Source organism: Myodes glareolus, chromosome 2, assembly GCF_982192425.1.
Source record: "Myodes glareolus chromosome 2, mMyoGla1.1, whole genome shotgun sequence".
Lineage (NCBI taxonomy): Eukaryota > Metazoa > Chordata > Mammalia > Rodentia > Cricetidae > Myodes > Myodes glareolus.
This window is the reverse complement of record NC_142027.1, coordinates 116,213,905-116,229,200: the sequence shown is the minus strand read 5'-3', so window position 1 is coordinate 116,229,200 and position 15,296 is coordinate 116,213,905. Positions and strand designations below refer to the sequence as shown.

The window sequence follows — 15,296 nt, the reverse complement described above, 5'->3', positions numbered from 1 at the left end:
TGCACAATACAGTCAAATAAATAAATATCAGTAAATCTTCAAAGTAAGACTGAAATGAGGCTGGAAACTAGCTGTTCTTACTGACTCTCATGATGGCTTACAGCAGTATGCAATTCCAATTCCAGGGGGATCCAAAGCCCTCTTCTGGCCTCTGTGCATATCAGGCACACACATGGTGCACATACATACATGCAGGTAAAACATCTGTATACATAAAAATAAAGCAATCATAAAATGTTTTCCGGGGACCGGTGAGTTATCAGCAGATAAGGGTACTTTCTGTATCCGTACGGTGGAAAGAGAGAGCCGGTCCCTCCAAGTCCTCCATGCTCTTCATTGCAGGTCACCTCTAAAAATGCATATGATAAAAACTGATTCTGAAAATGTTTCCTGGGCAGGTGGGATGACTCTGGCTAAAAGTCAGTCTTGCGTTCAAGGCTGATGACCCGAGTTTCAGTCTGATCCTGGAACTCAACTGATAGAAGAAAACTGACACCTTACAAGTTGTCCTCTGATCTTCATATGTGCAACACACACACACGTGTCCACACACAGACACACACACACACACACACACACACGCAAAATAAACAAGTAATAATTAAAAACAAAGTATTTTGCTGTTTTAGGATGACATCAGAAAAAAAGATAATGCAGGAAAGAACTGGGATTTTCTTCTTCCATATGAGAAACACACAGGTACACAACCTACAGGAAAATAACCAAACCTGTAAGAATCAAGTTTTTTTAGAAATCTAGAAATTACACAAAAGCTCAAAACATCTGGGGGGCTGGAGAAGTGGCTCAGCGGGTAAGAGAACTTGTTGCTCTTACAGAGGAGCCTTGGGTTTGGTTCTCGGCTCTCCAAGCCTCTGATAACTGTCACTCTGGCTCCAGAGAATCCGGCACTCTTCTGGCTGCAGCAACAGTGCATGACTGTAAGGCACAGACATACATGCAGGCAACACTCTTACATGTAAAATAAACATCTATTAAAAAACATCTCAGGGAGTACTTATTCATAAAATATCTGAATTTCACGGGAAGGGTGATACTAAGAAGAAAAAACCCAAACCCTGGGGCTGGAGAGATGGCTCAGAGGTTAAGAGCATTGCCTGCTCTTCCAAAGGTCCTGAGTTCAATTCCCAGCAACCACATGGTGGCTCACAACCACCTGTAACGAGGTCTGGTGCCCTCTTCTGGCCTGCAGGCATACACACAGACAGAATATTGTATACATAATAAATAAATAAATATTTAAAAAAAAAAAACAAAAAAACCCAAACCCAGCCCTGATCGTCATTCTGCCAGCGGGGCTGAATGGACAGCCTGAATTGGTCCTTGTTGCCTCTTTTGGTAGTTCCTTCTTTTGGTCTCTCGATTCCTTTTGACCTGAACTGGTTCGCCCCTGAAGCAGCAGATAACAGTGTGGACAGACTCCAGAAACCCGGAACATGTACAAGGGTGCTGACGTGTCCCTGCCCGCGCAGATGGCCACGGTCCTGGACGTGCGTGCATGCCTGGAGAGGACTTCTGGCTGGTCCTAAAGCTCCACAGAAACAAACAAACAAAAAAAAAAAAAAAAAAAACAAAGGCAAGGGCAGAGTTAGAAACCAGCTGCCTGAATGCTGTGCCCAAAGACACACAGAGCTCTTGTGGGTTTAGGCAGATAAAAAACTTTATCTAATTGGGCAGTGGTGGAACAAGTCTTTAATCTCAGCACTCAGGAGGCAGAGGCAGGTGGATCTGAGTTCAAGGCCAACCTGGTCTACAGAGTGAGTTCCAGGACAGCCTGAGCTACACAGAGAAACCCTGTCTCAGAAAACAAACAGGAAGAAACTCTGTCTGGGTGTTGGGTGTTGGCTGACCACCAGTTTGACAGACAGACTTTAGTGCCACACATCAAAAAAGAAATGCAGACTTTATAGGGTCCATTCTGAAGAGAATTACACACTAAGTAACAGCTAGGGCAAACTGGAGTGTGTGTATGTGTGTGTGTGTGTGTGTGTGTTCATTTATGTGAGGTACACCTATGTGCTGATGCCCATGCTCATGTGTATGTGTGTCTGTGAAGTCACTGTGGGTGGTTTCTCAAGTGCGGTCACCGTGGTTCTGAGCCCCAGGGATCTGCCTGTTTCCCCTGCTCCAGCTCTAGGATTGTAAGCACACGCAGTTTTACATAGGTTCTGAGGATCAGACTCATCTCCACACTTGCAAGGCGAACGCCTGGTGGATGGAGCCAGCTCCCAGGCCCTGAATTATTGATTGATTGATTGATTAATTAATTAAAAACAAGCCCGAAGCTGGTAGATCTCTGTAATTTCAAGGTCAGCCTGGTCTGGTGATAGTGAGTTCCAGGACAGCCAGGTTTATATAACCCTGTCTCAAACAACAACACACAAACAAAACACAAACAAAAAACCAAAACCATCAACCTAAATCCAATTATGAGTCCGTTGTTTTCCCTTGCTGCTTAGTTGGGGATTTTTGTTTTGTTTTGTTTTTGCCTGTTTAACCCAAGCCAGGGTCATTTTGGGAAGAGGGAACTTCGATTGAGAAAATGCCTGCTAGGGGCTCTGTAGAGAGGGCTTACAGCTAAGAGCGTTTACTGCTCTTGTAGAGGATCCTGTTTCAGTCCCCAGGCCCCACACAGTGCCTTATAACCATCTGTAGCTCCAGCTCCAGGGGATCTAACACCTTCTGATTTCCACAGCACGCAACACATATGGTGCACATACATGCACTCAGGCAAAACAGTGACACACACAGAATAAAATGAGTAAGTCTAAAAAATAAAGAGACAACATTTGTGGGACTAGTGATTGTTGTGGGCAGTACCACCCTTGTGCAAGCCGTCCTTGGTTCTGTAAGAAAGCAGGCTGAGCAAGCCATGGAGAGAGCAGTTGGGTAAACAGTGGCCTCCTGTGGTCTCTGCTACAAGTCGTGCCTCCTCCCAGGCCCTGCCCTGTTTTAGTTCCTGCTCTGACTGCCCTCAAGGATGGACTGTGATTGGGATGTGTAAGCCAAATAAATCCTTCCCTCCCAAGTTACTTTTGGTCATGGTGTCTTATCCTAGCATCAGAAAGCAAATCAAGACAGTTCACATACAGGATTTTAGTTAGCATTTTAGTACTGGCCCCTTGTGTTACTCTTGAAGTCCAGAACAGGCTCTGGAGAATTGTAAGCGGCATTGAACCAAAGTGAGTGTCACTTCATGCTGGAGGGCCAAAGCAGAACGTGCTAGTGAGGGAACATTTGAGAAACGGGATGCAGTGTTTTTACGACCACATTAGGTCATTAAGAAAAATGAAATCAGATTTGCTGTTTGCAAAGAATGCAGGGCTGGCTGGCCACACACCAAGATGTTGCTCCACAGAGAAAATAAGACAACCAGGGACGAACTGCAGCGCGACTGCTTTGTCTCCACACAGAAGAATAAAGGCTGAGGCATGGCCGCATGTGGGGGAGTGAAGAGTAGACCACAGGAGGCTGCTTTCTCCTTATTCTTGCCTTGAGTGTTCTTGTAAACTGAGACGTGCCCTTTGTTTCTGAAGAATAGAAGCAGATTTCCCCAGTTTCTTCTGTTCAGTAGATGAGGAGAAATAATCAGATATGAAATATTTAAAGCAGTCATGAAAATGCATTTTTTTATTAATTTCATTCTAGAGACAATCACTGATTTTATAGGATGGATATTAAATTTAAACAGATTGATTAGCATCAAAGAAATTAAAGGTGGTGAAGAGATGCCATATATAAGGTGATCATAACTAGATTATTTCCAAGCATTAGAGAACAGATAGTCTAATGTTACATAAATCATGTTAGGTTTGAGAGAGGGAAGAATTGTGGCTGACACCTGTAATCCGAGCACACGAGCTAGAGCTAGGAGGATCAGGAGTTAAAGGCTGCCAGGGTCTGATACATGGAGAGCTGGAGGCTGTCTTAGTCAGGGTGACTGCTGGCTGTGATGAATCAGCCTGACTAAAAGCAAGTTGGGGAGAAAGGGTTTATTTGGCTTACACTTCCATATTGCTGTTCAGCACCAAAGGAAGTCAGGATAGGAGCTCAAACAAGGCAGGAACCTGGAGGCAGGAGCTGATGCAGAATCCATGGAAGCGTCTGCTTATGGTCTTGCTCCTCATGGTTTGCACAGCCTGCTTTCTTACAGAACCCAGGACCGACAGCCCAGGGATGGCATCACCCACAGTGGGCTGGGCCTTTCCCATCAGTCACTAATATAGAAGGTGCCCCACAATCGATTTTATGGAGGCATTTTCTTAGTTAAGTGTCTCACCTCTCAAATGACTTTAGTTTGTATCAGGTTAACATAAAACTAACCAGGGCAGACACCAGTGGGGCTACTGAAGACCTTATCTCAAAAGCAAAGAAAAATCAGGGAAGAGGGTGGAAAAAATGACTGAATAATTAGGGAGTACTGCTTTTGCGGAGGACCCGTGTCAAGGCAATTCGCAGCCACCTGTAATCCCAATTCCAAGGACTGTATTGTGTGTTGTTTTAATGTCAACTTTCCACAAGTTGGACTCACCTGAGTAGGGAACCGTCCTGTTGGCCCTGATTGATGTGGGAAGACCCACCCCACTATAGGTGGCACCTTCTGGTGGGAGCCCAGATCCAGGGAGCGGGGAAGACTTTTGTTTGTTTGGCTTCCCTCCTGATACTGGGTAGCTTTGCCCTTTGGTTGCTGCTGACTCCTTCGATGATGGCAGAACCAGGGTTGTCATGGTCCATGGTGGAATAGACTAGCAGCTCTTCAGAAACCTTCTAGGCTTCTGGCACCTGATTGGGCAGTGAGGCAGCCTCCCAGGAGACTGAATACTGGTTGGCTGTCATCCTCCCAGTGAGAGAGAGCTAGTGAGGCATCATCCTCAAGGACCAAATAGGGCTGGAGAGATGACTCGGCAGTTAAGAACACTGGCTGCTTTTCCAGGGGCCCTGGCTTTGACTGCTAGCACCTAAACTTCAGTTCCAGAGGATCCAGTGCCCTCCTCCGACTTGTGTACATGACCACACATGTGAGGCACAGACATGCATGCAGGAAAGCACCCATACAAGTAATAATTACATTTTTTTCTTTATTTTTTTGAGACAGGATTTCTCTGATAAGCTCTGGCTGTCCTAGAATTCATTTTGTAGACCAGGCTGGCCTCAGACTCAGAGATCTGCCTTCCTCTGCCTCCAAGTGCTGGGACTAAAGGTATGTGCCACCACTGCCCAGCTATAAGAAAAAATTTTAAATCATTAAAAAAAATTCATAAAACCTTTATTTAATCACAATTCGCAGTGGAAATTGTGGGAAGGAAATTTCAGATAAATTTTTTAAATGTCTGCCAGATGCTCAAACCATAAACTGTTGTGGGAGTAACTTCCGCTGCCTCAACCAATAATCACTGAAGCAGGAGCCCACAGTGCAGCGGGGAGCGACTTCCGCTCCGTCAGCCAATAGCTGCTGAAATACCAGCCCACTGGGGCGTGGTATATTTCTCTTTTAAAAAGAGAAGCAGTTCCGGATAAGGCCCTCTTGGTTCCGGCTCTTGGTTCCGGTGCTCGGTCTCGGCTGCTGCTCCCGGCTCCTGCTCCAGTGATTATTGGTTGAGGCAGCGGAAGTTACTCCCACAACAATAAACAATAGCAATGAAAGGAATTCATCTGTATACCAAAGACTGTTAAGATATCATGACCAAATAACTTTAATTAGCACTGTCAACATAATTTACTCAATCTGTGAATTAAAGAATAAAGACCCACCTGATTATATCATTCAGTTCTGAGCTTTCTTGCTTAAAATTTATTTGTCTTAAGGAAGGAAACAAAAAAAACCTTTCAATGTAACCATTATTTTTATTTCCTGCGTTTTTATTGCACATCCCTTTCCGTGCTAGGTAGCACTCCCCAGGGTGGGCGACAGTGCTAAGAGACAGACAAAGCAAAGTTTCCCCCTCCTTGGACCCTTATTAGCACTGAGAAGCCATCCTATAAATACGTTAAAAGACAAGATAAAGGTGTGTTTTGTGAGACGTAATAAACACCGGATGACAAACAGTAAGGCAGAGAGATGGCTATTTGTGAGAAACGACTGGAGGGACGCCAGGAAAAGCCTGTGACGTTTGAGTGGATGAAGCAGACAAACAAAGCGAGATAAAGGCTGTCTATGGAGTAAGAAAACCGTGTGTTAGAGGATTTAATGAAGAAGAGAAAGAAAGCAGGAGTTGTAATCTGCCTGGCTACGTGTGATGCCCTGCCTCAGAAACCAAACAGTAATAATCTGACATGTCTTAATTACCTTCAGTCTGCAGGATTCCAAGTGCTCCATTCCTTTCTTTACCACACACTTACATTTTAAAAAAAATTTATTGTATGGCTCTATATTATATGTCCGTGTTTGTGTCTTGGTGAGTGTATGTCGCATGTGTGCTGGGAGCTGCTTGGTGTGAGTCCTGGGCAATGAGCCCAGGTACTCTGCAAGGGTAGGAAACACTCCTAACTCCTGAGCTATCTCTACCACACATTGAAGATTTTATTTTATTTGTTGAGAGAGGTGCTCTGTGTAGCCTTGACTGACCTGGAACTAGACATAGCCAGCCTCAAACTTAACGGAGATCCACATTTCCTGAGTGCAGGGTATTTTTATTTTTATGTGTTTCTATGTCTCTGTGTATGGGCCACGTCTATTTGGGCATGTGGAGACCAAGAAGGGTTGATGGAGTCAATAGAGCAGACTTTCTCAACCTGTAGGTCTCGACCCCTTAGGGGTCAAATGACCCTCTCATGGGAGTTGCCTAAGATGACCGGAAAACACAGATACTTATGTTAAGATTCACAACAGTCTGGATCGATGGCTCAGTGTTTAAGAGCACTGGCTGCTCTTCCAGAGGTCCTGAGTTCAATTCCCAGCTTCATAGTGTGGATCACAGCCATCTGTGGTGAGATCTGATGTCCTCTTCTGGCCTGCAGGGATGCATGTAGATAGAGCACTCATAATACATAAAAATAAATAGATCTGAAAAAAGATTCATAACAGTAGCAAAATTACAGTTATGAAGTAGTAATGAAAGTAATTTATGTTTGGGGGTCACCAGAACGTGAGGAATTGTATTAAAGGGTCACAGCATCAGGAAAGTTAAGCACTGCCCTAGAGCCACCTGTTATATTGGCTGGAAAAGGAGTGTGGGTCTCCTGCAAGAGCAGGATACAGGCATGTATACAGGATTCAGGATCAGGTCTGAAAGGTTATTTGTGGCGTGCTGGTTCTCCCACACATTTTTCTCAATTCCATACTCTATTCCGGTTGGCAGCTGAATCTAGAGGCTTAGGCAGGCCCACAGTCTGATTTGGCAGTGTTATTCATCAGTACGCGGTTCTCTTTCTTTTGTGATGTTAGCAGCTCTTGATCTTCGGTGCCTAGATTTATCAGTTTGCTCTATCTTGTATCTTTTTATAGTCTAATTTCTATTTCTCCTTCATATGTTAGTTATAAAATTTTATTATCCCACTACTTTGTTTGTTAGCCTTTGTTCATGATTCTTTGTGTGCACATGCCCACATGTGTAAACAGTTATGTTATAAATATCATCTGTATGTAGCACATATATTTATTTTTAGGTTTATATATTTTGCTTATGTGTATGAGTTCTGTCTGCATGTATGTATGTTCACCATCTGCGTGCCTGGTGCCTGTGGAAGTCAGAATAGGGTGCCACCTGGAACTGGAGTTTCAAAGAGTTATGAGTTGCCATGTGGGTGCTGAGAGGTGAATCTTGCTCCTTTGCAAGAACAAATGCTCTTAACTACTGAGCCATCATTCCAACCTCCAACATAACACACTTTTAAAAAGATTTTATCTATGCATATGTGTGTGTCTTTGTGTACACCCATGTGCTCTGTGGATGCACACCCAGGCCAGAAGACGATGTTAGATCATCTGGAGCTGGAGTGACAGGCAGTCGTGAGCCACCCAAAGTGGGTGCTAGGACCTGAACTCTGGTCCTCTTTAAGAGCAGCAAAGTGCTCTTAGCTTCTGAGCCGTGTCTCCAGTCCCAGTTTCTTCACAGAGAAACCCTGTCTCGAAAAACAAAACAAAAGCAAACAAAAAAAGCCCAAAAGTTTGTTTGTTAGAATTATTAAAATTACATGTATTTATTTATGTGTGTGTCTGTGTATATACATATGACACTGTGTACATATGGAACTCAGAGGACAACTTGTAGAAATTAGTAGGTTCTGGGGATCGAGCGCGAGGCGTCAGGTTTGGAGACAAGTGCCTTTGACTGGCTTAGCTTTCTTCCTGGTCCTGTGCATATTAAAACCATCTTTCACAAAGACAAAACCTGAACATTTTCTAATATTAGTCTTTAAAAATACGGCTACTGGTGGCATTTCATGGTGTATTTTCCTGTGATCATCTGGCTTCAGTTTCTTGACTTCTGTTCTTCCTCTTTGTGTGTCCAAACGGACGCTTCAGTCTGGAGGGCCTGAGTTGTGGTAGTAGTTGCTGCACACTGTGGTTCAGCCGCGGTCTGACAGACAGCCTGACCGTGGTGTTTCTTGAGATGGACGGCTTTATCAGTGGGCGCTGAGCAGAGGCTGCACTCTCATGACCGATGGGGTGCAGGCTGGTTCACGTTGGTTAGGTTTTTTGTTTTGTTTTGTTTTTTGTTTGTTTGTTTGTTTGTTTGTTTTCGAGACAAGGTTTCTCCGTGGCTTTGGAGCCTGTCCTGGAACTAGCTCTTGTAGACCAGGCTGGCCTCAAACTCAAAGAGATCCACCTGCTTCTGCTTCCTGAGTGCTGGGATTAAAGGCGTGCTGGGCTGTGGGTTTTGAATCACACCAGTGTGTCAAATACTGTGTTTTAAGGTTCCAGGGAGACAGAGTGCCAGAATGGTAACTGAAATCCCTTGTACACGTCAAGACCACATGCTGCCTGCTTTCTAAGACTGAAGGAGACACTTGTTTGCTGCCCATTCTTTTACATTTTTATTATGTTTATTATTTGTGTGTGTGTGTGTGTGTGTGTGTGTTAGAGTGTGTATGTGAGTGAGTGTACATGGGCACATTGTTTGGCTCAGCAGGGAGAGAGAATAGTGACACACTAGATGAGTCAGAAGACAAGTTTTGAGAGTTAGTTGTCTTCTGTTAAGTGTTTTTAAACCCACTGAGCCATCTCAGCAGCTCTGACAAAGAATTTAAAGCTATCAAATAGAATTTACAGTTGTGTAACTCTTTTCTCTTTTTGTCCCATGGAGTCAGGCTGACCTCTGACTTGTTTTTACACACTGGGATAATCTGGAACTCCTGATCCTCCTGCCTCTGCTTTTGGAGTGCTGAGATTATAGGTAGATGCCACCATGTTTTTGTTTTGTTTAGATTTTTGGTAAGTAATTGTTCGTTTATTTTTCAGAGTGGAAAGATCAACAGACCAAGTCATCAAGCCTGTCAACATGGGGGCTCTATCAAAGTGGGTTGGGAAGATACCCCCAGATGTTCTGCAAGACATGGCAGTAATTGCACCCATGCTTGCTAAACTTGGATATGATCCATATGCCAATCCCCCTAACTATGGAAAACCTGACCCCAAGATCCTTGAAAACACCAGAAGGGTAAGTGAGATTCTCAAAGTAACTAAGGAAACTAGACATGGAATTTGGCTTTGAGTAGATTTTTCTTGCTTTGTTTCTTACTTTTTATGACCAGAAAATCATTTCAAATTACCATTGTTCTAACTTGCTGAATGCTTTATCATCAGAGGTCTGCAATGTCAGCAAAACCTTTCTTTCAAAGAGCTGTGGGGACAGTTTAGCCCTGTGCTCTGCTCAGCTTGTAGGGTGTTGTCCTCTGACTCCATGTGCGTGGTGACATTTGTTCCCATAGCTGATCACGCCAAGTTTGCACAAACAGCAGAACTATTGCTGGCTTTACTTCTGTTTTGTTTTTTTTTTTTCTTTCCTAACGTGTAAGAACACTTTAAGGCTTTGTTTAGATGAGGTGTGATTTCTTGACCCCTGAGGGCAGATGTTATACTATCCTTGTGTTGAAAGTTTCGGGAGGGCTGGGGAGATGGCTCAGTCCTTAAAGCTTGTTGCTCAGATGTCAGGTCCTGGGTTCAGTTCCCAGAACCCACAGAAAAGCTGGCATGATATCCACCTCCATACACACGTGGACATGCACTCTCCCCAGTATATATAAGCCACACATAATAAAACTAGATACAGTTTATCATGGAGAAATGTCTCCGCAGGCTGCTCTTGGAGAGGACCTGGATTCAGTTCCCAGCACCCACATGGCAGCTCACAACTGCCTATAACTTTAACTCCAGGAGATCAGGTGCCCTTTTTTGGCCTCTAAGGGTACTGCATACGTGTGGTACACTGCATACATGCAGGCTAAACATTTAAACACGTACAATAAAAATAAACGATAAACAGGGTTGCAGCTTTACTGAATGTTGTTTCAGACAGCTAAAAACTTAAAGAACTAACCTGAATAAATACATTAGTGGTAAAGTCTGGTTTCAAATCAGAATTTTACATAAAAGTTTTTGTTGGGTAAGATAAACATAACATTTAAACTTTCTTTTTTGACATCTGTGTTGGGGACAGGATTAGACAGAGTGTCCTGTGGCTCAGGCTGGCCTTTCACTCACTAGATAGAAGAGGAGCTGGGTACTGAACTCAGGTTCTGTACTTTAGGGTTTTTATCAAGGTTAGATTAATAAAGGTGAAATTAAACCAGTCAAAGTGTCTGTGATTTTTTTGTTTAGTTACTTGATATATGTTGCTGAACACACATGTATACTGTAGAAGTTATTGAAAACCAATATAATGGAAGCAATTTGTTTTAGATTTTTGCTAAAATTTTAATAGGTTTTACTGATTAATGTAATTGAACATTTCCAGTTTATTGGCTGTTTATATGTGGGTTTTTGTCTGTTTTATTTTTTCTTTCTATTTATTTGTTTTCTTTCTTTCTTTCTTTGTTTATTTATTACGTAGACAATGTTCTGTCTGCATGTATCCATGCAGGCCAGAAGTGGACACCAGATCTCATTACAGATGGCTGTGAGCCACCATGTGGTTGCTGGGAATTGAACTCAGGACCTCTGGAAGAGGAGGCAGTGCTCTTAATCCTGAGCCATCTCTCCAGCCCCATGTTTTTGTTTCTTCAAGACAGGGTTTCTCTGTCCTGGAACTTGCTCTGTAGACCAGGCTGGCCTTGAGCTCAGAGATCTGCCTGCCTCTGCCTCCAGAGTGCTGGGCTTAAAGGTGCGCGCCACCACCATCTGACTGTTGGTTGTGTTTATGAACTGCCTCTTAAGTTTCTGAAAGTTTTATTGTTTCACGTATTGAAGTTTTGAACAACAGTTTGCTAAGCAGCATTAGTCTAGCCTCTCACTTGGCAATCCCTGACAGTCTTTTTGTAATGGGCTGGTAACCGGTAGCTTTCTCCTGTGCACGAGACTAGAAGGGATTTCCGTAAAAAAGACAGGTGTGTCAGTAATAGTTCAAGGTTCCCAGGACAGTATTCAGTACAGTCTCACATGTACAAGTTGTCTTGACTAGATTATTTTTGGCTTTCTTGAGTGGTAGTTGGGAAGAATGCTGTGGTTTGAACCCATGTGATTCGAGAATGTGTTTTATGCCCACTGTGGCTTTTGAAAGGGTTTCATAATGCATCCTGGGGGGTTGAGAATTGAGAAAGAAAAGATGAATTCCATTTTTGTTCCCTTTGTAATAATGTATGCAATATTAACATGCTTAGATTTTTGTTTCTCATTTTTCATTTACTGTGTGTATGGCATGCACGTGGAAGTCAGGACAGCTCTGGAGCGGGTTCTCTCCTTCCACTTTTATGCAGGTTCCAAGAGTCACACTCAGCTTGCCAGACTGCTTGCCGTTGGAACCTAGTGAGACATCTTGCTACCCCCATCCTTGTTTTTTGAATTTGAATTTCATTGTCTGTCTTACCAGTTAGCTGTATTTCAAACCAATTCCCGTGTATCTTCAAAACTTTTTTTCTGTTTTGCTTTGTTTTCTGCCTTTGATGACTCAGATGCTGATAATCTGCAGCAGCCGTGAGCTGTGTCATGATCATACAGTCCCACAGACATCTCTAATTCAGAGTTCGATGGCTGCCTGGAGAAGTCGTGTCTTTAGGGGAGAGAGGAGGACAGGGGTTGGAGAACAATCACATTTTGACTGGGAATGTCAAAATCCCCATCTCTAGACCTAAAAATGCTGGTTTTCACAGAGTTTACGAAGCCTAGGAGTCATGATGTCTGAGTCAGCACATCTTAGGGATACAATGCCCAATTCTAAATCGAAATCATGTGTGTTGAGGTTGCCCTGACTCACAGAGTAAACTGGAAATGAGATGCTAACGCATGCCATGCCCTCTCCCCACCACTTTCTAATCCCCACACTTTTATAAATAATGCTCCCTGGGTCACATTTCAGCTTCTCCCTCTTCCATACTTTTTTTTTTAAAACCTTTTTAGACCTAGGAATTTGTTTGAGAATATGACCAAATATACTCCCTTCCTCAGAAATATAGGTATATGCATACATTGAATTTCAGTGAACACAGATTCAGGTTTCCTGTTTGATAGTGTTCTGGTCAAGCTCATCCACCCTCAAGGCTTTAATTATTTTATTTTAACCCATTGGCTGATGGCTGTCACTCTGGGGGTTTTCCGAGGGAACTTTGGCTGAGCTGAAGGTTCATTGTTCCTAACTGCTACTTGGGTGGATGAAAGAACCTCGTATCCAGTGTGCAGAAAAACTTACTCTCTAAACTTGCTGGCTAGAGAGTTAGCTGCAACTGTTCCCGGCTGGAAAAAATGCAGGCTAGGTAACAGGAGTGCAGCTGTGACGGCCTGCATGCTGCATGCGTAGTCTGCCAGCCAGAGAGCAGGTAGGAGTTGGTGCACACAGGAAGCCTGATGTTGTTTAAGGACCTGGTTGCTAAACTTAAGAGTCAGGATGTTGTTTGTAGTATGTTTTACATGCAGATAAAACATCTGTTCACATAAATAATTTAAAAAGAAAAGCTATATATCAGCAATAATTGAAGAGGTCATGAATTTGGGAGGGGTGGGGGGAGACATGGAGGAGCTGGAGTGGGGGGAAGATGGGGTAAAGATGTTGTAAGTGTAGTATGCGTGTAGGAAATCCCCCAAAACAAACATAAGTATTTCTCCTTTTATTCTTTTTCCTCTTTTCTTTCTTCCTTTTTTTCTTTTTGGTTTTCGAGACAGGATTTCTCTGTGTAACAGTTTTGGCTGTCCCTTTGTAAACTAGATTGGTCTCAAACTCACTGTGATCCGCCTGCCTCTGCTTCCCAAGTGCCAGAATTAAAGGTGTGCGCACCACCGCACCACCGCCCAGCCTTGTTTCTCATTTAAACAAGAAAGCAAAGAGGGAAGGGGCGGGGAAGGGTAAAGCAGCTCCAAGTATGAATGAAATGGTATAGCCCTCATCCACCCTAGTGAGAAAAGAGGAAGTCGTAATTGGTGGGAAAGCAGGGGTCAGGGTGCAGAGGGCACAGTATAAGACAGGAGGGAACTTACAGTGAGTGCGGAGAGCAGGGTTAATGGCCTGAACCCTGAACCGTGCAGCAGAAGCCACAGTTGGTAAAAAGCTCCTGTCATCCTGACCCATGGTGGATGGAGAAAACCTACTACTGAAAGTTGTTCTCTGACCTCCATACATACAGCATGGCACACCTGCACACACACACATGCACACGCAGCAACACACACACTTCATTAAATTATTTACAGAAGAGAGAAACTGCAGCAGGTGAGACAAATAGTGGCTAGAGCCCTGAAGGTGCTGCTGCATGTTGAGGTGTACCCAGCCAAAGCTGCTTCTGCCTGTGTCTGTCTCCGTGCATGGCATGCTGGTTTGTCCAGCTGTCCACCTTAGGACCACCTAGCACTGCAGATCCCGTGGGAAAATTCTTGAGTGGGGGCTGGAGAGATGGCTCAGTAGTTCAGAGTGGCTGCTCCTCCTGCAGAGAACCTGCACATCACACCCACTCCAACTCCACTGCAGGAGATCTGTCCCTCCTTTGTCCTCTGCGGGCGCCTGGACCCGCTGCATGCGTGTGATACACACACACACACACACACACACACACACACACAACCAAATTAGTCTTAAAAACTATTGTTAAATATCTAGCAATACTTGGCTGGGCCCAAGCACTCAGGAGGCACAGGCAGGTGGATCTCTGTGAGTTCAAGGCCAGCCTGGTCCATACAGAGAAACCCAGTCTCGAAACAAAGAAGCAAACAGAAAGCAACTCTCCTCTCAGTATAGTATATGGGCTAGACTTCTTAGAACAAAATTTACTTTTAAATATCTGAGGATTTTGTTTTTGTTTTTTGATCCTGGTTTTAATTGTTCTGTGCTCAGAGAACATACATACTATGGTTTTGATTCTTTAAATATGCTTAAAATTGCTCTGTGGCCAGCGTGTGGCCTCACGTTAATGCGAAAAAATTGTTCTGCAGTTGTGATAGTCTGTAAATGCCATCATATTGTTTGGTCTGATAATTCTTAGTTGATTTATAAATTTGAGGAGAGTGGCACGGTTGTGGCTTTTCTTCTTTCATTGTCCCCTGTGCATTATGCATTCGGATCTTTGCTGCTAAGAGAATAACTGGATAGAGCTCGAGGAATTAGCTCTTGCCGTGAGGTGGCCTCTGCATGGATGGCTTTCCTAGGAGTTGGCCTTGTCAGATAAGAGCAGAGCCACGGTGTGGTCTGTTTTCCTCATCCTTCAACTTTTAATCTGTGTCTTAGTATTGAAGTGACCGAAGTGATGGTGTTGTGGGTAATGTAGTTTGACAGTTCCTTCATTTTAAGTGAGGTGTTGATTTCCTTGTATGTATGGTAACTACTCATCTGGTTGGACTGAATGAAGTCTGCCATCAAGTGTTTCTTATTTTTGAACTGTCTATCTCTGTTCCTTTGTTTTCTTGGCTTCTTTTGGATTAATCAAGTATTTTTTAGTATTTTGCTTTATCCACTGTGGCAATCATCTCCTCATTTTAGCTCTGTTTGTGTTTGTCTATTATGTTTGCTATAGAACAAGGGCTGACAGACAGTTATTAAATATTTTATGCACTGTGGACTACATGTTTTTCTTGATACAGATTTCTTCCCGGCATCTTTTCTCTTCAGCCAGATGCCTGCCTTATTGGGGTTTACTAGCTGCTAATTCTCTTAGCTAAATGTTTTGCTTTGGGAATTTTAAAATTACATTTACTTATTTTG

General features: G+C 43.5%; 1 protein-coding gene across 3 annotated transcripts in view; it reads left to right on the top strand.

The window, feature by feature from the left end:
• Window positions 1-15,296, top strand: part of Tpst1 (tyrosylprotein sulfotransferase 1) — a 56,305-nt gene that overhangs the window by 25,572 nt on the left and 15,437 nt on the right. For all 3 annotated transcript variants that reach the window (XM_087903591.1, XM_087903590.1, XM_087903589.1), the window contains exon 3: window positions 9,419-9,617. In XM_087903591.1, coding sequence (XP_087759717.1) covers window positions 9,419-9,617 — 199 coding nt within the window. The remainder of the gene's footprint in view (window positions 1-9,418; window positions 9,618-15,296) is intronic.